The sequence below is a fragment of the Ctenocephalides felis genome, unplaced genomic scaffold (assembly GCF_003426905.1).
Source record: "Ctenocephalides felis isolate EL2017-DRISC unplaced genomic scaffold, ASM342690v1 CF-g0.4_SCAFFOLD_03571, whole genome shotgun sequence".
Lineage (NCBI taxonomy): Eukaryota > Metazoa > Arthropoda > Insecta > Siphonaptera > Pulicidae > Ctenocephalides > Ctenocephalides felis.
Window position 1 is genome coordinate 2,543,867 of NW_020539725.1, and position 22,083 is coordinate 2,565,949.

Here is a 22,083-nt window from a genome sequence, read left to right on the forward strand (position 1 = left end):
CTAAATCAATAACTAGTTGGTATTGGTATTTTGCCTTGATGCATGTTACATGAACTTGCCGATATGTGTAAATAATTTTTGAATATTGAACTTTGACGAATTTTTGAAGTTGAACGAGTTGTCATAGGACCGTAATATTTTAGTATGATCTATAAGACTATGGTATCTACTAGTGATGTGCCGACTCGAAAATTTCCTGATTCGAATGATTCGAATCAGAAAAAAACCTGATTCGAATCAATTCGAATCAAGTTCATATATGAACAATTATAATTTAAGAGAAGAAATAATATCATTTTAATAATTTTATAAGTGAAATAATTAATTTAGTAAGCAATTAATTCCAAAAAGTGCAGAGATGAATACATTTATATTATATACGATCACTAAAGCATATAAAACAATATTCCTAATCTTACGTTGAACAAATGCATGTGTATATTATTGATTGTTTAGATCTAATCTAAACAGGGGGCTGAATCTAACGTCTTACGAATGACTTAAAATTCAATCCACTACTGTAAAGATTGATATTATTTCATTTGTGTGAATTTGCCATTACTTGCATAATTAAAATATGATAATTTTGTATGTGTATAAAACTCGTTGTGTAGTTTATTTTGATAATAATTAAAATCTAAATCGCGTATTTATTATCTAAATGAGTTTTTGATATTTCATGAACAAATTTGCTCTCAGCGCTTAGTCAAAAATAAACAAACACTCAAGACCCATACGCACAGCTTCTTGATAAGTCGATACGCTAAACACGGACACATGTTTCGAACTCAAGTCTGTATGATTCAGTTTGAGTCATATGAACTCGGATAAATTCATAACGACTTGAAGTCGGGATGAGTCGGTTTGAGTCTTAGGAACTCGGATCAATTCATATCGACTTGAAGTCGAAATAAGTCGGTTTGAGTCTTAGGAACTCGGATAAATTCATAGCGACTTGAAGTCGAAATAAGTCGGTTTGAGTCTTAGGAACTCGGATAAATTCATAGCGACTTGAAGTCGAAATAAGTCGGTTTGAGTCATAGGAACTCGGATGAATTCATATCGACTTGAAGACAATGAATGCGGTTAAAGCATAGACCTTATACAATTTCATGGACTGCTAATCCCCATACATTTCTCAAGTAAAAAAGTGTCAAAAGATGTTCTATGGTATGAGGGCAAACGAGGGTAGTTTTGCGGCCGAGATATGTCAAACTCGATCACTTGAACGTCAAATGAAAGTCCTTGTGTTCGAAATTGTTGGGAAAATATTATATAATATACAATTTATGTTAAACTAATGAATGTAATGAATTATTTATGTATTTATTTATTTATTTTAGTTATACAAAGTGTTTAAGAAAAATAAAAAAAAAATTAAAAAAATATTTTACGTATTATAAAATTCACTGAAAATAAGAACAGTTGGCTAGAGCTATTATGGGAAATTAGAAAGCAATAATGAAATATTTGTTTAAATGCGATATATTTGTTATTGATGTTTAAAAAGCACAATTTTTGTGTGAAAGTGGCGTACATATTTATCAACTTTGCTTTTTTATGTTTTTCATGGTGCATTCTAATTGTTAAATACATTTTTGCGACAAAGTTGATAAGGTCATGATAGTGCTGGACAAATTGCTGGAAATGGCTTGATCTAAAAAAATGTGCAAGTCCCAAGTCATTCAACTTTCGGAGAATCGTGCTTTCATATGAACTTTTGTACATTAAATTTAAAGAATTTCGAATTTGGGTTTCTATATATAAACATAATTTAAACATTGCATTGGAAGGATATGAAAGATATCCTCGATTTTTTATATCGATGAATGTCGAATTTCCCGGAATACTTGCGAAGCATTCAGAACAGGTTTTACTGCAATCAGGAACTTTACCACAGACCAAACACATTTTAGAAGACATTTTACTTTTAACAATTTTATAACAGGTATATTTTTATCCTCTTTTAGTTTAAAAACCCGAGCGATCAAACATCACGTGAACCCAAGTAACTGTAAAATTTAAGCGATCGAGTGCATTCGAATAATCTCGGTAAAGCTCGTGTTCGTATTTGACATATCTCGGCCGCAAAATTACCCTCGTATGCCCTCATACCATAGAACATCTTTTGACACTTTTTATGCGCTCAACTAGCAGTCCATGTATTGTATAAGGTCTATGGGTTAAAGTCATAAAAATTGGAGTCGGGTGATACATTTAAGCGTATTAAAGCCGGGTGTCTCGCATGATTTAATTCAAGATTTATTTTTTATATTTATTATTATTATTTTTTATATTTATTATTATTATTATTTATATTATTATAATATTGAATTAAATTAAAACATTTTTTTTATATTTATGAAAATTTGTGTTCATACATGCACACAGTAAATATTTCGCGGCTTGATACGAGTTGATTCGAATCAAGTAAAATCTGATTCGAATCAAGTCGTTAAAGGCTTGATTCGAATGATTCGAATCACTTGATTCGACTTGGCACATCACTAGTATCTACCGTCATAAAAATAATAATAATAAAAATCGTCGAAAAAAAAATTATTTACACTTTATTACAAGAAAAAGGCCCGGCTGATCTTTACGAAAAACTAATCAGCACGATTCCCAAACAATATTTTTCGAACGGTTTCTGAATTTTCAAAATGGATTCAGAATTGCGGGCTAAAACGCGGACGAATTTTTTTTCACTTTTCTGCGATTTACGAAGAAACGGTTCGGCCGATCGTAGCGCAAAACAGACAAACGTTAGTCCTCATTGAGATACATCGAATGGCTTTTAAATTTTTGAAATCGGTCCAGCCGCTTTTGAGAAAACATCGATTTTCGGCAAAAAATCTGTTCGCACACACACACATACTTTTGCCAAGTTTGGTCCCATTCGATTCAGAATGGCTTGAAACGTCGAGAAGTTAATAATAATCTAGTGGGGCGCATGGCATCGTGCCTTAAGGCAAATTGCTGGAACTTCCCGTACCGTAACGAAATGTTCGATGAATATTAAATGTTTTCCAATTGATTATTATAAATACTGTAACATTTGTCTAATATTTATTTATAAGAATTATATAACCTGAATTACAAAGTTAAAGTTATTTATTTAAAGTATATAAGTGAGCTTTAAAACTTTAGCCAGAATTAAAATTGAAATCTGAATTATTTTCAATATACAAAAAAAAAATACATTTTTTTCCAAAAGCAATTGTTTTGTCAACACAAGTATAAAGTTTTTTGAATCATTCAATTCGGATGCTTATTTCTTTCAAAAACTACCATTTTTTGTATATTTAGCTCTGTATCTTCGAAATGGTTTGGCCTGCTTTTGCCAAAAACTATTAATAACCATTTCTGCCAATCATTGCTAATTGAATATTTTTTAGATCATTCAAATCGGATGCTCCGTTCTCGCAAAAACTCGATTTTTATTTTCTGCACTCTTTGCTCTTTATCTCCGTAACGGCTGGATCTGCCTTTGCCAAAAACTAATAAGCACATCTCCCTATCAATAGGAATCGAATGTTTTTTGAACCATTCAAATCGGTTGATCGGTGCGCCCGAAAACGTGAACGATTGTTTTATATCCATTTACGAAGTCTCTTCAGACTCTAAATATGCAACAATGTTATATGCTGCATCAAATTTCAAATTATAGGTTTATACATAATCAATAAATAGATTTGTTTCATTATTTTTGAACAGCAATTTGAACTTAAGAGTTCTGTACGCTGTTGTGTTGATTTGATTTAGTACGGCACAGTTTCTAGTCGTTTCTATAGATGGCAACCCAAACAGTTGTCCCATCTCTGTGTGATAAATTATTACTACAATTTCTATAATAGGGCGAACATTTATTGATGCAGCAATGTCAGATCAGGGCACTTGATATTATATTGCTATCTGTATTTCCATGTGAAAACCGTCATCACTTTTTCTTGATAAAAAGGCTTTTGATTCATATCCAGTTGTTCTAATCACTATACCTACAAACGAGCCCCAATAAATAAAGATAATAGTAAAATATAATTGCCAAAACATAGTCAAACTACATAAATATCAGTTTAGGCGGTAAATAATAATAAAATAATAATAAATGGTGGTCTGCCCGAAGGCAGGTCCATGATGTGAGAGCCACCACAACAAATGATTTTCTTGCCCTTTATCCCCCCCCCCTTTATTTCACGTATTTTCCTTTCCAAACTTTTGTTTCCATGCTTCTTGATCGTGTGCTTCGGCTTTCAGTTCCCTGTATTTTCTCTTCTCGCGTAAGTCGTCAATCGTCTGCATTCTTCTTCTTCCCCTTCCTTTTGTTCCTTCTATTTTACCCTCGACGACGTCGTGTAGGAGGCATTCTTTTTGCAAAAGAGGTCCGATCCAGTTTCCTTTCCTTCTGAGAATTGTGCTCAGTAGAGTCCTTTCTTCGCCCACTCTTCTCAGGACTTCTTCATTTGTTACTTTGTCTGTCCACTTTATCTTTTCCATTCGCCTCCAGCACCACATTTCAAAGCTCTCGAGGTAGTTTTTATCGGCCTTTCTCAGAGTCTTTTCTCAGGCGGTAAATATGTAACCAAAAGAAAAATACATTAAACTGTTGGTATATATTATATTTTTAATAAATGAACCTACAAGACGATTTTCTGAACACAGGATATTTTACTAGTAAGAACATTTACATTATCATAAGCGCAATATCTTTTTCTATTTTCATTGCATTTTTTTAAAAAAATAGTTATTTATAACGCTGTATGATAACATAAATTTTATTCAAGATTTTATAACTTCTTTATAGTTACAACGGTTTTTTACCGCAAGGGGATCGTGGCAGGCGGCGGAGTAAATTCGTATTTCAGCGTCGGCCCACTGCCAATGGCGTCAGAAGAGCGAAGCATTATGAAGTCAGATCACCCCAAACGTCCAGAGCCATTATGGACACTAGGCAACATTCAATATCCTATACTTTATCAAGAAATCACGCTGTAATTGTCGAATATGCGGAGGATCCAGATACCGATATGTTCCAGGTATAAACGACAGACAATTATAAAATAACTATTTCTTGTTTTATATAAGACATGTTGTTCTATTGGTGTTTTAATTACATAGTTTATTATGCTAAACACATGTTAACTTAAATTTGTTTTCGGGTAATGAGTAATGCAGATGTATTTTTTTGTGCTTGGGGATTTTTACTATCGAGGTAATGAAGAAAAGAATTAGCATCAAATTTTAAGTAAAAAATATTAAATTAAGTATGTACTTCAAAGCATTTGAAACGTAGAGTACAGTAAGTCCGCACTTAAGTAGAAAAATTGTTTAAGTACAATAAACTCTTCCAAGATAACTGAGAAGATGCGAGTTCAAACCTTGCACTGGACGAAGTTACACTGCCCTAAGCATATATAGGGTTGTATAAAAAACCATAATGTTTTTTATAGTACGAACATTGACAATTCTTATAATAAAAACTAGTGGTGCATGGCATTGTGCTTTAAGGGATATGGCTGGTACTTTCCGTACCATAATTAAATATTGGAAAACTAAAAATAATTAATATTCAATAAAAATTGATTAGTGATTAATAACAATTGTTTTAAATATTTTTAAATTAGTTGTTATAAATGCTGTAACTATCATATTTCGTATTTTATAGACGAAATATTATAAATTAGGCGATGGAAGGGTGTTGTACACTTATGTATGTTTACTTAATATAAACATATGAATGGAGGCATCATAGGTCTTTCATATTTATAATAACTATTTATATTCTTAACATTGCGCGTATTGGTATGGAACTCTAAGTAAAGTTCAATTTCTTGAACAAAATACAAAAATTAAAATCGCTTATTAGATGTATATAAGTGAGCTTACATAATTTTAAATGCTTGTGTTGGAAACCGCTAGACTTGCCTTCCCAAAATTATAATCATTTTTTCATTCCGTCAATATAAGTAAAATGTTATTTGAATCATTCAAATCGGCCGCTCCGTTCTTCAAAAACTGAATTGTCATTTTTTGCACTTTTTGCCTTCGAAACGACTGTACCCACCAGTACCAACCTATCAATAGAAATCCAATGTGTTTGAATCATTGAAATCGATTGATCTGTACTTTCGTCATCGTGGACGAAAAATTGTGTACCGACATACGCGCACACATACTTACATTCATTATTTTCTAAAATATTCAGAAACTTCTGAAACGTAAAGATATGCAAAAATGTTCATTTTCGATTTTTTTGCGATTACTACTCACCCTGCGGGATATTAATGAACTAGACATGGGGTTTAATTATGAAGAAAAATTTAATATTTTGAAGCTAATATTAATATATGTATTTAACACTATTCGCCAACAAATACGCTCCATTTTTTTAATTAGCTCTGCAGAATTTACTTATTTTTTCTGATAATGAAAAGAATTTATGAAATGGTGATAATATAAAATAAATATAAGATATTTGACAGTTTGGTAGTCGGAGTGTTGGCTTACGGCGCAGAGATTTGGGGTTGGAGGGAGGTCGCAGAACTAGAAAGAGTACAGAAAAAATACCTGAAATGGATACTTGGTCTGGAGTCTTGTACTCCAGATTATGTACTATATGAAGAGGTAAAACGAGACAAATGACATCTGATATTAGCAAAGAGAGCGATTAATTATGAAGAAAGATAGTTAAAGACAGGAGTAAATGCCATAGTGAAGGAGTGTATTAGCGAAAGAAGGAGAGGTAAAGGGGATAAAGAGAGGTTGGATGAAAGGATAAGATACATAAACAGATGTGGATTTGGCCAGGAGGGCATAGTTCAGCTGAGTGAAACCGGAGCGAATGTTGGAGAGGTACTGCGGGAGAGAGGAAGAGAGGTACAAAGTCAAGAGAACTGGAACAAACTGGAAAGATCTAGATACAATAGAAAGTATAGAGAAATAATGACAAGTGGACTTCCGCAGTATCTAAGAGGCTGGAGCAATGGCTGCGATCAGAAGGTAATTGCGCGGTATAGATGTGGCACCATGGAGAAAAACAACAAACACTGGCTGAACCCTGAAGAACGAAGGTGTGAGTTGTGCGGGAAGGAGGAGGACACGGTTGAACATTGGAAGGAAAGATGCGCGATGTTAGAGAGAACAAACAGTTCTATAGAAGACGTTCTCTGTGGCAAAAATGATAAGGAAAGTCTGGGCTGGTTGAAAACAATCAACCGCATGAAAAAAGCGAAGGAAAAAGAGTTACTTGGGCAACCAGTCCAGAACGTTATAGTTATTAGAAACCACTAGGATCAGACTTTTCTGTTTATTTTTATTTTTGTATGTAAAGTAGGTTTAAGGTATTATTGGTATAATGATGTATTTCTAGGCCATTAGGCTGAAATAAAATAAATAAATAAAAATATAAAATAAATATTCACCAAATTAATTACGCAATTGTACATATGAAGCAATATTGATAAGGTAATTATTTGTTGCGTAAAAGTTATATTGCTCGGAAACTCATTGTTTAAAAGTAAATAATATAAACTAATTAAGCATGTGAATGAGTAATATGTTATTATTGAATTTATCATTATAAGTTATTAGTATATTAATCATACTGAATATTTTCCATGCAATATTTCAAATTACATGTTAAATTTTATTGTTAATAATTATATAAATTACAGATTTTTCTTAATTATTTATTAGATACAAGATTTTCCTATTCTTATTCTTTTTCGACAATTTTTAACTTCCCGTAAAAAACATTCGATACCTACTGGTAAGGAGACGTGCTGATTAGTTTTTGGCAAACTCAGGTTTTGTCGTTTTGGAGATACCGGACAAAAAGTTCCAAAAATGGTATTTCAGTTTTTGAGATAACGGAGCACCCGATTTAAATATCTCAAAAAACATTTTACTTGTGTTGGCGAAATGAACAACTGGTGAAATGTTTGTAAAGGCAGGTCCAGCGTCTCAGGAGATCCAATAAAAAAGTGAAAAATAATGCCATAAGGCGGTCAAAGCTGAACATTAGACATATGTACATCAGTATTATTAGATGTTTTATAAATATTATAATAATAAGTACAAATTTTATGATATTTGTCTGGGTTCCGTGTCAATGTTTACACGTTAGACGACAACGCGGCGCTCACGCGCTTTGATATTTCGACTCCAAACCATCTGTGCAGCGCGATTGCTTAGAAAAATATTCAAAATAAATCAAAATACAAATAATCAAAATATAAAAAAATCAAATTTTTCAAAAATTTCAAAATTTCTTAAAAGGGTATTTTTTTCAAAGTTTTGCAAAGTTTTTTCAAAAGAATAAGTTCAGAAAAAATGGTTCATAATTTGATTTTATACATAGACATTACTTATGTTTAAACATAGATTATTTTTTACATTAATGTGCTATCTATTTTTGCTGATTTCAATAATTTTTAATTTCTTTCAAAGAACATTTTAATAAATCTTAATTTTTTAGATCGGTCGCTCTTCAGAAGAACCAATAGACTTTGTGGTTATGGATACAGTACCCGGCGACAAAAAAGGCGAACAACGAGCTGAACAATCTACAATATCGCGGTTTTCGTGCCGCGTTATAGCAGAAAGAGCGAGGCCTGGCAACGCGCGGATCTACGCTGCCGGATTTGATTCTAGCAGGAATATATTTCTGGGGGTACTATTGGTTTATATTCATATTATTTATAATCTTACAGTAAGATTCTTTATTGCAACTTTGCAGTTATACTGAAAGCTGACCTTTTAATAACTACTTCAGAAGTTTTTTTTTCGAATGTCAAATTTTACAAAAGTGTTTGTTTTAAGTTTATTATTTTGATTTGAATTATAATCAAGATATTATAACATTTATTTTATCACAAAAACTTTGATCATGCTCTTTTCGGCAGTGAAACGTTTTAATGTGTATGTTTACATCGACAAATAACACTGCGTGACAGTAATTTTTTTCTCTCTAGATGTTATGATTTATTTTTAAGTAACCAGCTTCTAAATTTTTAATTCTGTTTTCTCTTTCAACGTTGGATTCTCAATTTATTACATTCTCTAGATGTTGATGTTCCTGGTTGATCATCTTTTGCATGGATAGAATATTGCCATTGGGGCCGTGTTGTATTTGCTACTACGTTGCTGTATTTGCTACTATTACCCGAACATATTATGGCAATATTTTTCACACACAGCAAAAACAGTCGTCGTGTTGATTAGGACATTTTTCAAATGAGTTTTTTTTTTCAAATCTTATAACACTTTATTTTCTTTCGTCCTTTGCGCAAATACACTAGCCAAATCTGGCACATAGTACGAGGAACCCATGTTTCATCTTGATTTTGCAATATTATTTCAAAGAACTTGAAATATGAAAACATATTAATCAAAAATATAACAAGAATTATCTGAAATACGCGAACAACGTCTCTGAGTGAAAGCCATACCGAATATAGCAGATAAAACTGTTCGTTATTCATTCATTTAAACATAGTCCAAATGACTAATGGCGGTAGTTCTCTAAAACACAAAAAATGTGCTGTACCAAAGACTGGAAGGTTTATTTTGAAATCAGCGTACAATTCACAAGCAGCTAAAAATGGAAAGAAAAAACTAGTGGAGTATGGCATCGTGCCTTAAGGCAAATTGCTGGAACTTCCCGTACCGTAATGAAATAATATTCGAGAAATTTTAAACGTTTATATCTCGTCTTGTTATATCTTGTTATATCTGAGCAAATTAAATGTAAATCACAAATCAATTTATCTCCAGAACATTAACAATCGTCACTTCATTTCGAATTCAATTTCAAAAAAAAGTTGCCTTACACAGTTGCCTTAATTTACACAAAATTGAAAAAATGCTCCGGTACAGTCACAGTTCAAACGCATTTGCAAATAATTCTGTGCGACATTTTCACTTAACATTTGTACCAAAGTGGCGCTTAGACTGTGCTTAGTCTGGGTAATTTTTTGACTTTTTAATCCAAAATTACAAAAATATTTTTTGAAAAAAAAATTACAAACAATTTTTTTCCCGAAAGCAATTACTTTGTTGAAACAAGCAGAAAGTTCTTTGAATCATTTCAATCGGACGCTTAGTTCTCTCAAAGTCTGCCTTTGCCAAAAACTAATCAGCACATCTTCCTATTAATAGGAATCGAATGTTTTTTAAACCATTCAAATCGGTTGATCCGTGCGCCCGAAAACGTGGACGAAAAAATACGGACATACAAAACACACACGCGCACACACTCACACATCCATTTTTTTTTAGGTATGCTAAAATAATCAGAAACGCACTTTGACATTTCGTTTCTATGCAGTACGATTGCTTTGAAAAAAGTTCAGAATTCCCAAAATATTTTCATTTTTTTTCAAAAAAAAAAGGATTTTTTGTCCAATTTATAGTTTCTCAAAAATCTAATTTTTTCGAAGTAATTTTTTTTCAAAAATGGTAATCGTTTTTAAAAAAATAATAATTTTTGGTACGGGAAGTTCCAGCAATTTGCCTTAAGGCACGCCCCACTAGTTTTAACTTATTTTTATTGAGAGTCTATAACCGCTAGACCTGCCTATTCTTAAAATTTAATCAGTTCTTCATCTTGTCAAGTACAATAAAATGTCAAAATATTCAGAAACCTTTGAAACGTAAAAATTTTCATTTTCGATTTTTTTGCCATTACTATAACTTGCCTTACGGGAAGTTAATTAATATATTTATTGTACTACGTTACTATGATTTTAGAAAACTAGATAATATTCAACCATTCAAGCCTTATATCTTTCATTGAAAATATTTGGATATCCCAAAACATTTGACTATTTTCGAATTTACACTGTGCTAATTTTATTTAATTTTTTTTTTGTAAACTTATTTTTCAGCTTATGATAAAACGATTATGATATTCAGCAGATAAACATGTACCCAAAAAATTGATATTATGAAGTTTTTGTGTGAGTGGAAAGATTTATCTTATATATCTTATTTTCTACACTTATGCTTTCATTTTTTAGTCAATTTGAGTTAAGTCAATTAAGTCTTGAAAAAATATTATTACTAGCAGTCCATATTAAAATCTTATGCTCTTTTATATACAATTGATTTTAAAGTTTTAAAGATGAAAATAATAACCATATAATTGTTTTAGTCACACTTATGTTCATGAATGAAATACATCAAATAATTCTATTGTTAGGGTAAATTTTGAACTTGATGATGCTAATTGATGCATATATCATTGTTCCAAATATCAAAGATTTGCATTGTGGACTCTTACGATCTTACGATCACACAATTATATAAACCAAATTCAAGGGATAAAGCAATTATTTTGTTTATTTTTTTTATGATACTAACTATTCTTTATAAATAAATTCAGGAAAAAGCGACAAAATGGCAGGACGCTTGTGAAATAGATGGACTAACGACGAATGGTGTGCTAATTATGCATCCACGTGGCTCATTTTGTGGAGGAGACGCACAATCAGGATGCTGGCGTGAAGCGTCTGTTGGTGGCGGCGTTTTCTCATTGAGAGAAAGTCGAGCGGCACTTCAGAAGGGCATACCGGTAATTTTAATAATTCTAATTTGACAAAAATGTACTAGAATGTTAAAATAGAAATAAATAATACCAACGGTGTATGAGCATTGGTGTGATTTCAGCGTAAAGAAGGCGAATAACATTTAAATTGTAGCAAATAAAATTTTTTACTAGTTAACTTCCTGAAGGAGAAGTTTATGTTTTCATAAAAAAATTCGATTCGCTAATTTTATGTTTTCTCGACGTTTTAAGCCATTCTGAATCGAATGAGACCAAATATGGAAAAAGTATGTGTGTGTGTGTTTTTTTTTTGTATAGCGAAGGAAATGGCTTTATGCATCCCAGACTGGTGTTTTGTCTGGGAATGTCGGACTCAATGCCGCCCTGGTATAATACCGACTAAAACCTCCCCTTTGCCCTTGCCTCCCACGGAAACTGTCGTTAGGCATTACTTCGTGGGGGAGGATCTAGAATGTTATAATTCTTAACTTGATTTTATACTCATCTTTTAATTGGCGAAGTCCCATTCGCCCTTTCTCTTTCCCTAGAACGCAGGTCAATTAGCACCTCTCTCGCAAATCTGTCTATGGCGTTCCAAGCAGCATCACTTTCAGCATCACTTCAACAACATTACCTGGGGTAATTCTTCGTCTCAATGTCTCTTCCACATCGTCCCGTAGAGTACCAAATCGCGGGCACACGAAGAACACATGCTCAGCATCTTCGATTTCGCCCAAACAATATGGGTAATCCGACGTGCTTGAAGCGGTGTAGGTAGGCTCGAAAACAGCCGTGACCAGATAGCATTTGCGTAGTATAATAATTTACTTCTCCATGCTTGCGACTTAGCCAGATTTTGATGTTTGGAATGAGACGATGCGCCCATCTGCCTTTCACTGCGACATAGCACAGTTGCTGCCATCGGTCAATGCTGTTCTGCCGTTCTTCTACTAATCTCTCTTTCCTCTACTAAGACTAAGAGATATTGTGCGAAATGCGCAAAGAATTCTTAAAGCACTTAGACCATTCTCCTTGAATTTTGAGTTTTGAGAGCATCAGCCCATATGGAGATACCATATGTAAGCACCGAAGTAACCACTGATGATAGTAATATTCTTCTGATTTGTTTAGGGCCTTCAACATTAGGCATCGAGCAAGTCTCGTTTTAACTATTGACGCCTTAGCACTAACGTGTTCCACCTGTTGATTGAAATTCAATCGAGCATCAAGCATTACGCCTTGAGAAGTTGTGTAGATCGGTATTTCGATAAAAATAGAAATCAGATCAACACAACGCACAGAGGAGATAAACGCCGAGAAGGTAACAGATGTGAGGTTTTGACGTGATCTCTAGATTTCCTTCAGCTTCAGCTTGATGGTTTCTATTGTTTTTCTACTCGTGATGAGAACAGCTTCTCTTTTTTGTTGTGTTAATTGGAGGTTCATTGTTCCCATCCAGCGATTAATTTTTCTAAATGTTATATCAAATAGACTTACGATTTCATCAATTCGTTTGGAGACAACTACTATGGCAACATCGTCTGCATATGCTACTAGTTTCACACATGCTGGAATCTCAAGTCTCAAAAGGCCATCATACATAATATTCCACGGCAAATGTCCTAGAACAGAGCCCTGCGACACACCTCCTGTTATATTATATTCTTCTGTACCATCGCGTGAATCGTACATTAGAATTCTGTCTGTAAAGTAGCTTGCGACTATATTGTGTGTATGTGTGTGTGTGCGTGAACAGATTTTTTGCGGTAAATCGACGTTTTCTCAAAAACGCTTGCACCGATTTCCAAAATTTAAAAGTCATTCGATGTACCTTGACTAGCGTTTTTAAATTTTGTGCGACGATCAGCCTAACCATTTCTTCGTAAATAGCAAAAAAGTGAAAATTTTTTCGTCCACGTTTTAGCTCGCAATTCTGAATCGATTTTGAAAATTCAAAAATTGTTTGAATGGTATTGATTGGGAATCGGCCTGATTAGTTTTTGGTAAAGATCGGCCGGGAAGTTTTCTTGTAATAAAATGTTAAAAAAAAATTCGACGATTTTCATGAATTTTTTTTTTTTTGGTGATTGATATCATGGTCTTCTAGATCATACTAAAATATTACGGCCCTACGACAAGTTGTTTAATTTTGAAAATTCGTCAAAGTTTGCAAAAATTAGTATCGTTTTTTTGGCATTTGTCAAAATTAGATCTTTCATCGCCAATTGCTCAAAAACGCCTGAACTGATTTCAGAAATTTAAAAGCCATTTTATGTATCTCGATAAGGATTATCGTTTGTCAGTTTTGTGAGACGATCTGCCTAGCCGTTTCTTTGTAATTTGGAATTCGTCCACATTTAAGCTCATACTACCGAATCGATTGTGAAAAAATCGTAAACTGTTTGAAAGATATTAGTTGGGCATGATACTGATTAGTTTTAGGTGAAATTCTACCGAGCCATTTTCTTGTAATTAACTGTTGAAAAAAAAATTAAGCCGATTTTGTTTGCGATATATATCATGGTCTTATAGAACTTTCTGAAATATTACGGCCTTACGAGAAGTAGTTTAATTTTAAAAATTTATCAAAGTTTGAGAAAATGAATAGTTTTTATAACATTTGTTAAAATTAAAATTATACGATTTACTTGGTATAACGATAGAGTACTTGGTCTTAATGACCATACTAAGCCATTAAAGTCCTACGGGAACTGGTTCAATTATAAAAATGATTGATTTTGAAAATTTGCTTTTAGAAAATACCCCGAGTTAACTTGTTTGTTCGTTTTCAATTATGCGAAAGTTCCGAGCACTCGGAATACTTTTAATTGCTCATAAATTAATTTATTTTTTATTGACTAAGTCGATTATTTACACATATCGGGAAGTTCATGTAACTTGCCTCAAGGCAAAATACCAATACCTTAATACAAATTACATTTAGAAAGTAACAGACAATAAAATGAATTGAACATATATTTTTTTAACGCAGGTCGAAAACGAAACAAATATTCTGCAGGATGGAACATTAATCGACTTGTGCGGGGCTACGTTGCTTTGGCGATCTGCCGAGGGCTTAGAAAAATCACCAGTACGTATATCATAATATGAGATTATAATAAATAAACTTTAAAACTCAGACTAGTCTTTTTTCGCTAATTTTAACTAATAAAAATTAGTTGAACTAATGTATATAATTATTTGTTGACATCCATTAATATTTTTTGCAGACAAAGAAGGATTTAGAAAAGCAAGTAGATGAATTAAATGCTGGTAGACCACAATGCCCTGTAGGTTTAAACACCCTTGTAATTCCTAGAAAAGTATCCGCAGGCGATCATGTAAATCAACCTTATGTATACCTTAACTGTGGACATGTACAAGGTAAAGCATTATCATGAATATAAAAAGTAAATGATTTTTCAACTTCCCGCTAATTTATTGTGATCGTCCAAAAATCGAAAATTAAATTTGTTTCATATCTGAGGTTTCAGAGCTTTTATTTTGACATACCTTATACAAATGGATGCGTGTATGTATGTATGCGTGGATACAATTTTTCGGCGACGTTTTTTATAACATCACACAACCGTTTGAATTATTCAAAAGGCATTCGATTCCTCTTTGACAAAGAGATGTACTGATAAGTTTTTGGTAAAAATTGGACTAGCCTGTTTGGAGATAAGGAGCAAAGAGTGCAGAAAATAGAAATTAAGTTTCTGAGAGAACAGATGACCATTGGATTTGAACATTCTACTTGTATTGACGCCATGAAGAATTGGTTAATTTTTTGGAAAAAAAAACTTTGAAAAAATTAGATCTTTTCAATAGTATAAATAAATCGACATGAATGGGTATCAAAAACTTTCAAGATGTTTCAACATTTTCACAAATAAAAATTAATTAATTAACTTAAATTTTCAAAAAAAAAATCTAAATTTTCAAAATATAACAGTATTTAAAAAAATCTTTTTTCTTTTCAATATTCATGTTTCTAAAATATCTTCAAAAATGTTAAAGAAAATCTAAATTCTCCAAAATATCTAATTTCTCTTTTCTGAGCTCTTAAAATTTTTTAAGTTACAGTAGGGAAGTTCCAGCAATTTGTCTTAAGGCATTCGTTATATATTTAATTTATCAATTCAGATTATTTATTGCCCTAATTTTTGAATTGTACATATATATAATACAACTGACAAAATTACACTAAAATCAGCTCAGAAAATTGTTAAAGAAAAACAGATCATTTTGTCAATCTTCTTTGAGACAGAGTTCTTTCTTTCAGACAGAACAAGCAAATAGAAGTAAACCAGACAACTAAGCTTACTCAAAAATTGAAGTAAAATAAATTATCTTATGTCTATACATAATTAAATAAAACAACAATTATTTATTAGTAAAACAAAAATTTTTTTTTTTTTGAACCTGCGGTCCGTTTGAATCCTGTGCTGTATGTTTCATGTGACAGACATTAATTCTGAATAGAGAGTAATTAAAAAAATATATTTTTTTCAATTCTCAATGCACGATTGATCAATTATATTTCACTAAAAAGGACAACATAATTGGGGACAAGATAAAGAATCAACGAAGCGCCGGTGTCCAATGTGTCTGGAAACGGGTCCTGTAGTGACGCTATGTATGGGGATTGAACCAGCATTTTACGTAGATTCAGGATCCCCAACGTTTGCCTTCAATCCTTGTGGACATATGGCCACTGAGAAAACAGTCAAGTACGTATAAATCATATTTAAAATGTAACATTGATAAATTTGCATACTATAAGAAACACTAAAATTTGCCACTATTATTTATATTTATTTTGTTTTTATTAACAATTGGACTTAACTATTATATTATATTTTTCAAGGAAATCATATATCATCTATCTAATAACACATGTGTTTAACACTACCTTTAATTATACATTTATCAACATCACAAATCCTAGAGTTTTTCTTATCAAACCTTTTGAAACTTTTTATAATCGTAATCTTGTTATTTAACTAGTTGGTATTGGTATTTTGCCTTGAGGCAAGTTACATGAACTTCCCGACATGCGTAATTAATCAACTTATTCAATAAAAAATAAATTAATTTATGAGTGATTATAAGTATTCCGAGTGGATTTATTACACATATATTTCTCTTTAATATTTTCTAAAATCAATAATTTTTATAATTGAACCAGTTCAACGCCAGAAAAAGGCCGTAATATTTCAATAAGTTGTATAAGACCACGATATATATCATCAAAAAATGTTTCATAAAAATCGGCTCAATTTTTTTTTCAACAAAGAATTACAAGAAAACGGCTCGGTAGATTTTTATCTAAAACTAATCAGTATCATTCCCAACTAATATTTGTCGAACAGTTTTTGATTTTTTAAAATCGATTCGGTAGTATGAGCTTAAATGTGGACGAAAAGTTTAACACTTTGTTCTAAATTTCAAAGAAACGGCTCGGCCGACCGTCGCACAAAACTGACAAGCGATAGTCCTCATTGAGACACATCAAATGGTTTTTAAATTCGATGGTCGATGAAAGGTCTAATTTTGACAAATGCCAAAAAAACGATACTAATTTTTGCAATTTTGATGAATTTTTAAAGCTAAACTAGTTGTCGTAGGGCTGTAACATTTTAGTATGATCTAGAAGAATATGGTATATACCGTCAAAAAAATAATAATAAAAATCGTCGAAATTTTTTTTTTAACATTTTATTACAAGAAAACGGCCCGGCCGATCTCTACCAAAAACAGCACGATTCCCAACCAATATGTTTCGAACGGTGTTTGAATTTCCAAAATCGATTCAGAACTGCGGGCTAAAACGTGGACGATTTTTTTTTTCACTTTTCTGCTATTTACAAAGAAACGGCTTGGCTGATCATCGCGCAAAATTGATAAACGCTAGTCCTCATCGCGATACATCGAATGGTTTTTAAATTTTTTAAATCGCTCCAGCCGTTTTTGAGAAAACGACGATTTTCGTCAAAAAATCTGTTAACACCACACATACTTTTTCCAAATTTGGTCTCATTCGATTCAGAATGGCTTGAAACGTCGAGAAAACATAAAATTAGCGTATTGGATTTTTTGATGAAAACAAACTTCTCCTTCGGGAAGTAAAAAAATAATGATCTAAGCTGTATTATTAACATTATTATTTATCGATAATTTTAAATTTTACTCATATAGAAAAATATGCGTAACTCTAAATTCGATTAATTTTCAGATATTGGGCAAGCATAGAGATACCGCATGGAACAAATGGGTTTCATGCTATTTGTCCATTTTGTGCTGTACCTCTAGACAGCCCTGGTTATGTAAAACTCATTTTTCAGGATTATTTGGATTAAAAATAACTTAAAGTCATTGATCTCCCTTCAATCCATCTATTATTCCTCAATTTCAAATATTCTGATTATGGATATCGACATATAGAGGTATTAATTTTTTATTTGTTTATTCTGTAGATAAATTCTTAAAAAAGGTTTTATCAGAGTGGTAATATAATATAATCAATCTTACAGAAAAATACCTAAGCAAATCAATAAGTCAAAGTTATTTAATACTAACCTGCGCACAGGCTTTGGTTAAAAGTTAGAAGTTGTTATGTATGTGAATGTGTGTAATATAAAATATGCATATGTAAATATATACTTTTGTTAGTAGAGAAAACTTATTTTCAGAAATTATTATTTTAATTAATGTTAATTAACTTTAATCCATGCTAATCAACGTTATTCAAATTATTCAAATATTGTATAATGTAGATAAATCTGCAAAACAACTACATTTTTTGTTTTCCTCATAACAAAAAGATGAACGTAAAGTAAATGGATTTGCATTGTTTAATGATAATACTTTTTATTAAATATAGAAACAGTAATATTTTGCTTTTAATTTGTATAACCTGTTAATGGAAAAGTTAAATTATTATTCAACTTCTGTCTGTAAGTTTTTTCTTTAATAAAAGGTAATAAACGTAATTGTGCATATATGTGTTTATTTGCAAGTATGAATATGTGTGTGTATGTTATGGGCAGATGTATTTATATATGTATTGTTAGGTGAATGCAAAAAATTGTGTAATATAACAAGAGAATATTATTATTCATAAGATTATTAATTTTTTTATTTGAATACGGAGTAAGTGTATACTTTTAATGTGTTTGAACATGATATGTATCATCTGGTGGTGCTAATTTTTTGGGATATATCTTATTTGGATTTACTGTGCGAAAGTATGGTACATACACATTATTACATTTCTATCACAGCTTTCGTTGAAATGAAATCATAAATTGGTGAATTTATCATTTACAAAATCGTAAGTTTCTTGATTGTTCTTCTCAGTACATAGTCAGATTAAAAAAAAATAGATTGTTGGTGTAGATAATCATAGGATTTTTTTTTCTATTTGTGTAGGAAACATTCATGAGTGATAGGGAGATTTGTACATAATAATAAATGTGATCTATTAAAGAAAAAATAATTATTTACATTTTATTTTGATTTCTAATTTAATTTCTGAATTTGTACGTGATCTCATACAAAATTCATGTAAATGATATTTTGGGTATTGCAGGCATATAACAAGTATTATGTGAAAATAGTACTTATTCAAATATAATCATATGATATTTAAGTATAAAATGTAATTTATTTAAAGACAATGTGAATGTCATTGTGGGATCATTTTTATACTCAGTCTCATGGATTTACTCAGTACAGGTGCAGACATGAAAAATTGTCATTTTAAATGTTTTATTTAAAACTTTGAAATTTTTTACTTTAGAAGTTCAGATGAGCTGTTTGCAATCGTATTTTAGAAGAATGATTAGCATGGTTATATTCTCACATTGTCTTGATACGCCTATTAACATTCTAAATTTTATTGCTACATTGATATACAACCCCGTGATTATATGAAACTGGTAACATATTATCAGCATTGCATATCCGACCAACCAGCGTTTTATTATTGTTTTGTTCATGCTTTACCTTTAAATGTCTTAGGTTTTTTTTCAATCATTTGGATAATGCAACTTATTCAAAATAAATTACTTGCATTATTAAAATTGTACATAAAAATATAACACCATAATTAATATTAAGATTCATCGTATATCACCAATTATTTCTGACACAGTATGTTGGCCTTAGTTAAGGAACAAAGTATGAGATCACAAGAATAGTCAAGCAATTACAGTTTGGTGGCAATGCCATTTTTCATTTCTGCATGTAGGTGATCAGTTCAGGTTGAAATATTTAAATTGAAGAAAATTTAATTATTCGTTGTTAGAAATATACCCTATTAATGCCAATTTGCGTATGTTTGAAATCTTTATAGTCATATTTTTAAATATTTTATAGTTGATGGTTTATGAATGTAAATGCACCTTTCTATATGTATGTATGTATGTATGTGTATGTGTATGTATATATATATATAATATATATATATATATATATATATATATATATATATATATGAATGTATGATTTATGTATATGCGTGTGGTTCAAATTTTATTAAATTAAGACTGTTTATTATAGTTATTTATTACAAAATAATTTAGTACATAGTTGAGAAATATTATGTTGTTCTGTATGGCTTTGTTTAAACAGTTACTTACATAACTACACATAAATCTATCTATATCAAATAACTCCTAGCAAATGTGTTTCATGTACTTGCAGAAAGCACTCAATACCATATGGGTTTTGAATTAGGTTGCATCATTATTAGGTGTTTAATGATTCTAGGTTGAAATTGTTAATAATTTACTTTCAGATTGGGAAATTGAGAATCAGAAAATGGAAAGCATTAATTATTGTTTTTTTTATATTATACTAAACATTTCAACAATACCTTGGCATCTACTGCTTTCTTCCCCAATAAGTTTAGAGCATATTTTTAAACCTAGTGTATATGTATTTACCCAGTTTACAGTATTAAGTTCTGAAAATATATATATTGTACAATTGTAGGTTCACAAAAAAAAATTATGCAGAACATTAGAATAAAAAAAGAAATATGAATGGATAAAACATATAAAATACAAGTGGACTTACATTACGTTGGTTAGTTACATATAGAGAAGTGTACACAGCACTAGAGATTTGGCACTAACATTTATACAACTAACTTGTCAGCACTATGCATTTTTTTATATAATTTTGTATGATGTAAACAGAAAAATGATAGTTTTATTGAACAAAAATGTAAGTAGAATTATGTAATTTCTGCCACGACATAATTCTACTTACATTTTTGTTCAATAAAACTATCATTTTTCTGTTTACATCATACAAAAAATTATATAAAAATGCATAGTGCTGACAAGTTATTGTATAAATGTTAGTGCCAAATCTCTAGTGCTGTGTACACTTCTCTATATGTAACTAACCAACGTAATGTAAGTCCACTTGTATTTTATATGTTTTATCCATCTTCAAAATAATTTGTTTGCTTTACATATATACGAATTTACATATATTGTATGTTTAGTATATATATGTATATATATATAATATATGTATTTGTATGTATGTATGTATATATATGTATATTACTTATTTACATGTATGTTTGTATGTATGTGCATATGTATATGTGTATACATGTAGTTATATATACGTATATATGCATGTATGTATGTGTATATGTATATATATATATATATGTGTATATATATGTATGTGTGTATATATATATATATATTTGTGAGCATTTATGTACATATGTATATATATATATATGTATTGTGTGTAATATATATATATATATATATGTATGTATATATATGTATGTATATATGTGTGTATATATGTGTATATACATGTTTATGCGTATATGTATGTGTATACGTGTATAGCTATAGTTACATAGATAGGTATGAGTATATGTATGGTTCATACATGTACATGTACGTCGTTGTGAATATGCTTGCACGTTGCATATATGTATATACGTATATTTATATGTGTATAGTCTTACATGTATATGTGTACATATATAGGTATATATTGTTGTATCTGTATATGTATATGTGTATATATGTTTGTATGTGTGTGTATATGGATATACGCATGTAGTATATATATATATATATGTGTATATATATATATTGTATATGTGTGTATATGTGTATGTATATATATGTATATATGCGTAGGTTTATATGAGTGTACTTAAATATTTTTGCCTATACTTTTAATTATTTATTTAATTCTAGTCTCTACTACCTTTCCTATCTTTTATATTTGGTTTGTTGTTAAGTGTTGCTGTTTGTTAATTTTTCTCTTATTGTATAGTTACTTTACCAATCCACATATATTATAATTACCTAGATATGCTAAATTTCATACTGTTTTTAGATCCACTGATGATGACATTAAATTGAATGTCGAAACGTTTGGAAATAAAGATTATTTTATAAATCTTTGGCTTTTCTTTGTTTGATGTATCGCCCTCAAGAACTCACTCATATATTTCAACATCAAAATTAACTACTAAATCATATATA

General features: G+C 30.8%; 1 protein-coding gene across 1 annotated transcript in view; it reads left to right on the forward strand.

The window, feature by feature from the left end:
- LOC113384473 (protein pellino) overlaps positions 1-18,137 on the forward strand; it is a 139,743-nt gene extending 121,606 nt beyond the window's left edge. Inside the window, exons 3-10 of the mRNA XM_026622191.1 lie at positions 4,805-5,036; positions 8,477-8,671; positions 11,384-11,572; positions 14,538-14,636; positions 14,776-14,929; positions 16,101-16,278; positions 17,784-17,994; positions 18,082-18,137. Coding sequence (XP_026477976.1) covers positions 4,805-5,036; positions 8,477-8,671; positions 11,384-11,572; positions 14,538-14,636; positions 14,776-14,929; positions 16,101-16,278; positions 17,784-17,907 — 1,171 coding nt within the window. The 3' untranslated portion in view covers positions 17,908-17,994; positions 18,082-18,137. The remainder of the gene's footprint in view (positions 1-4,804; positions 5,037-8,476; positions 8,672-11,383; positions 11,573-14,537; positions 14,637-14,775; positions 14,930-16,100; positions 16,279-17,783; positions 17,995-18,081) is intronic.
- The last annotated feature ends 3,946 nt before the right edge of the window (positions 18,138-22,083 follow it).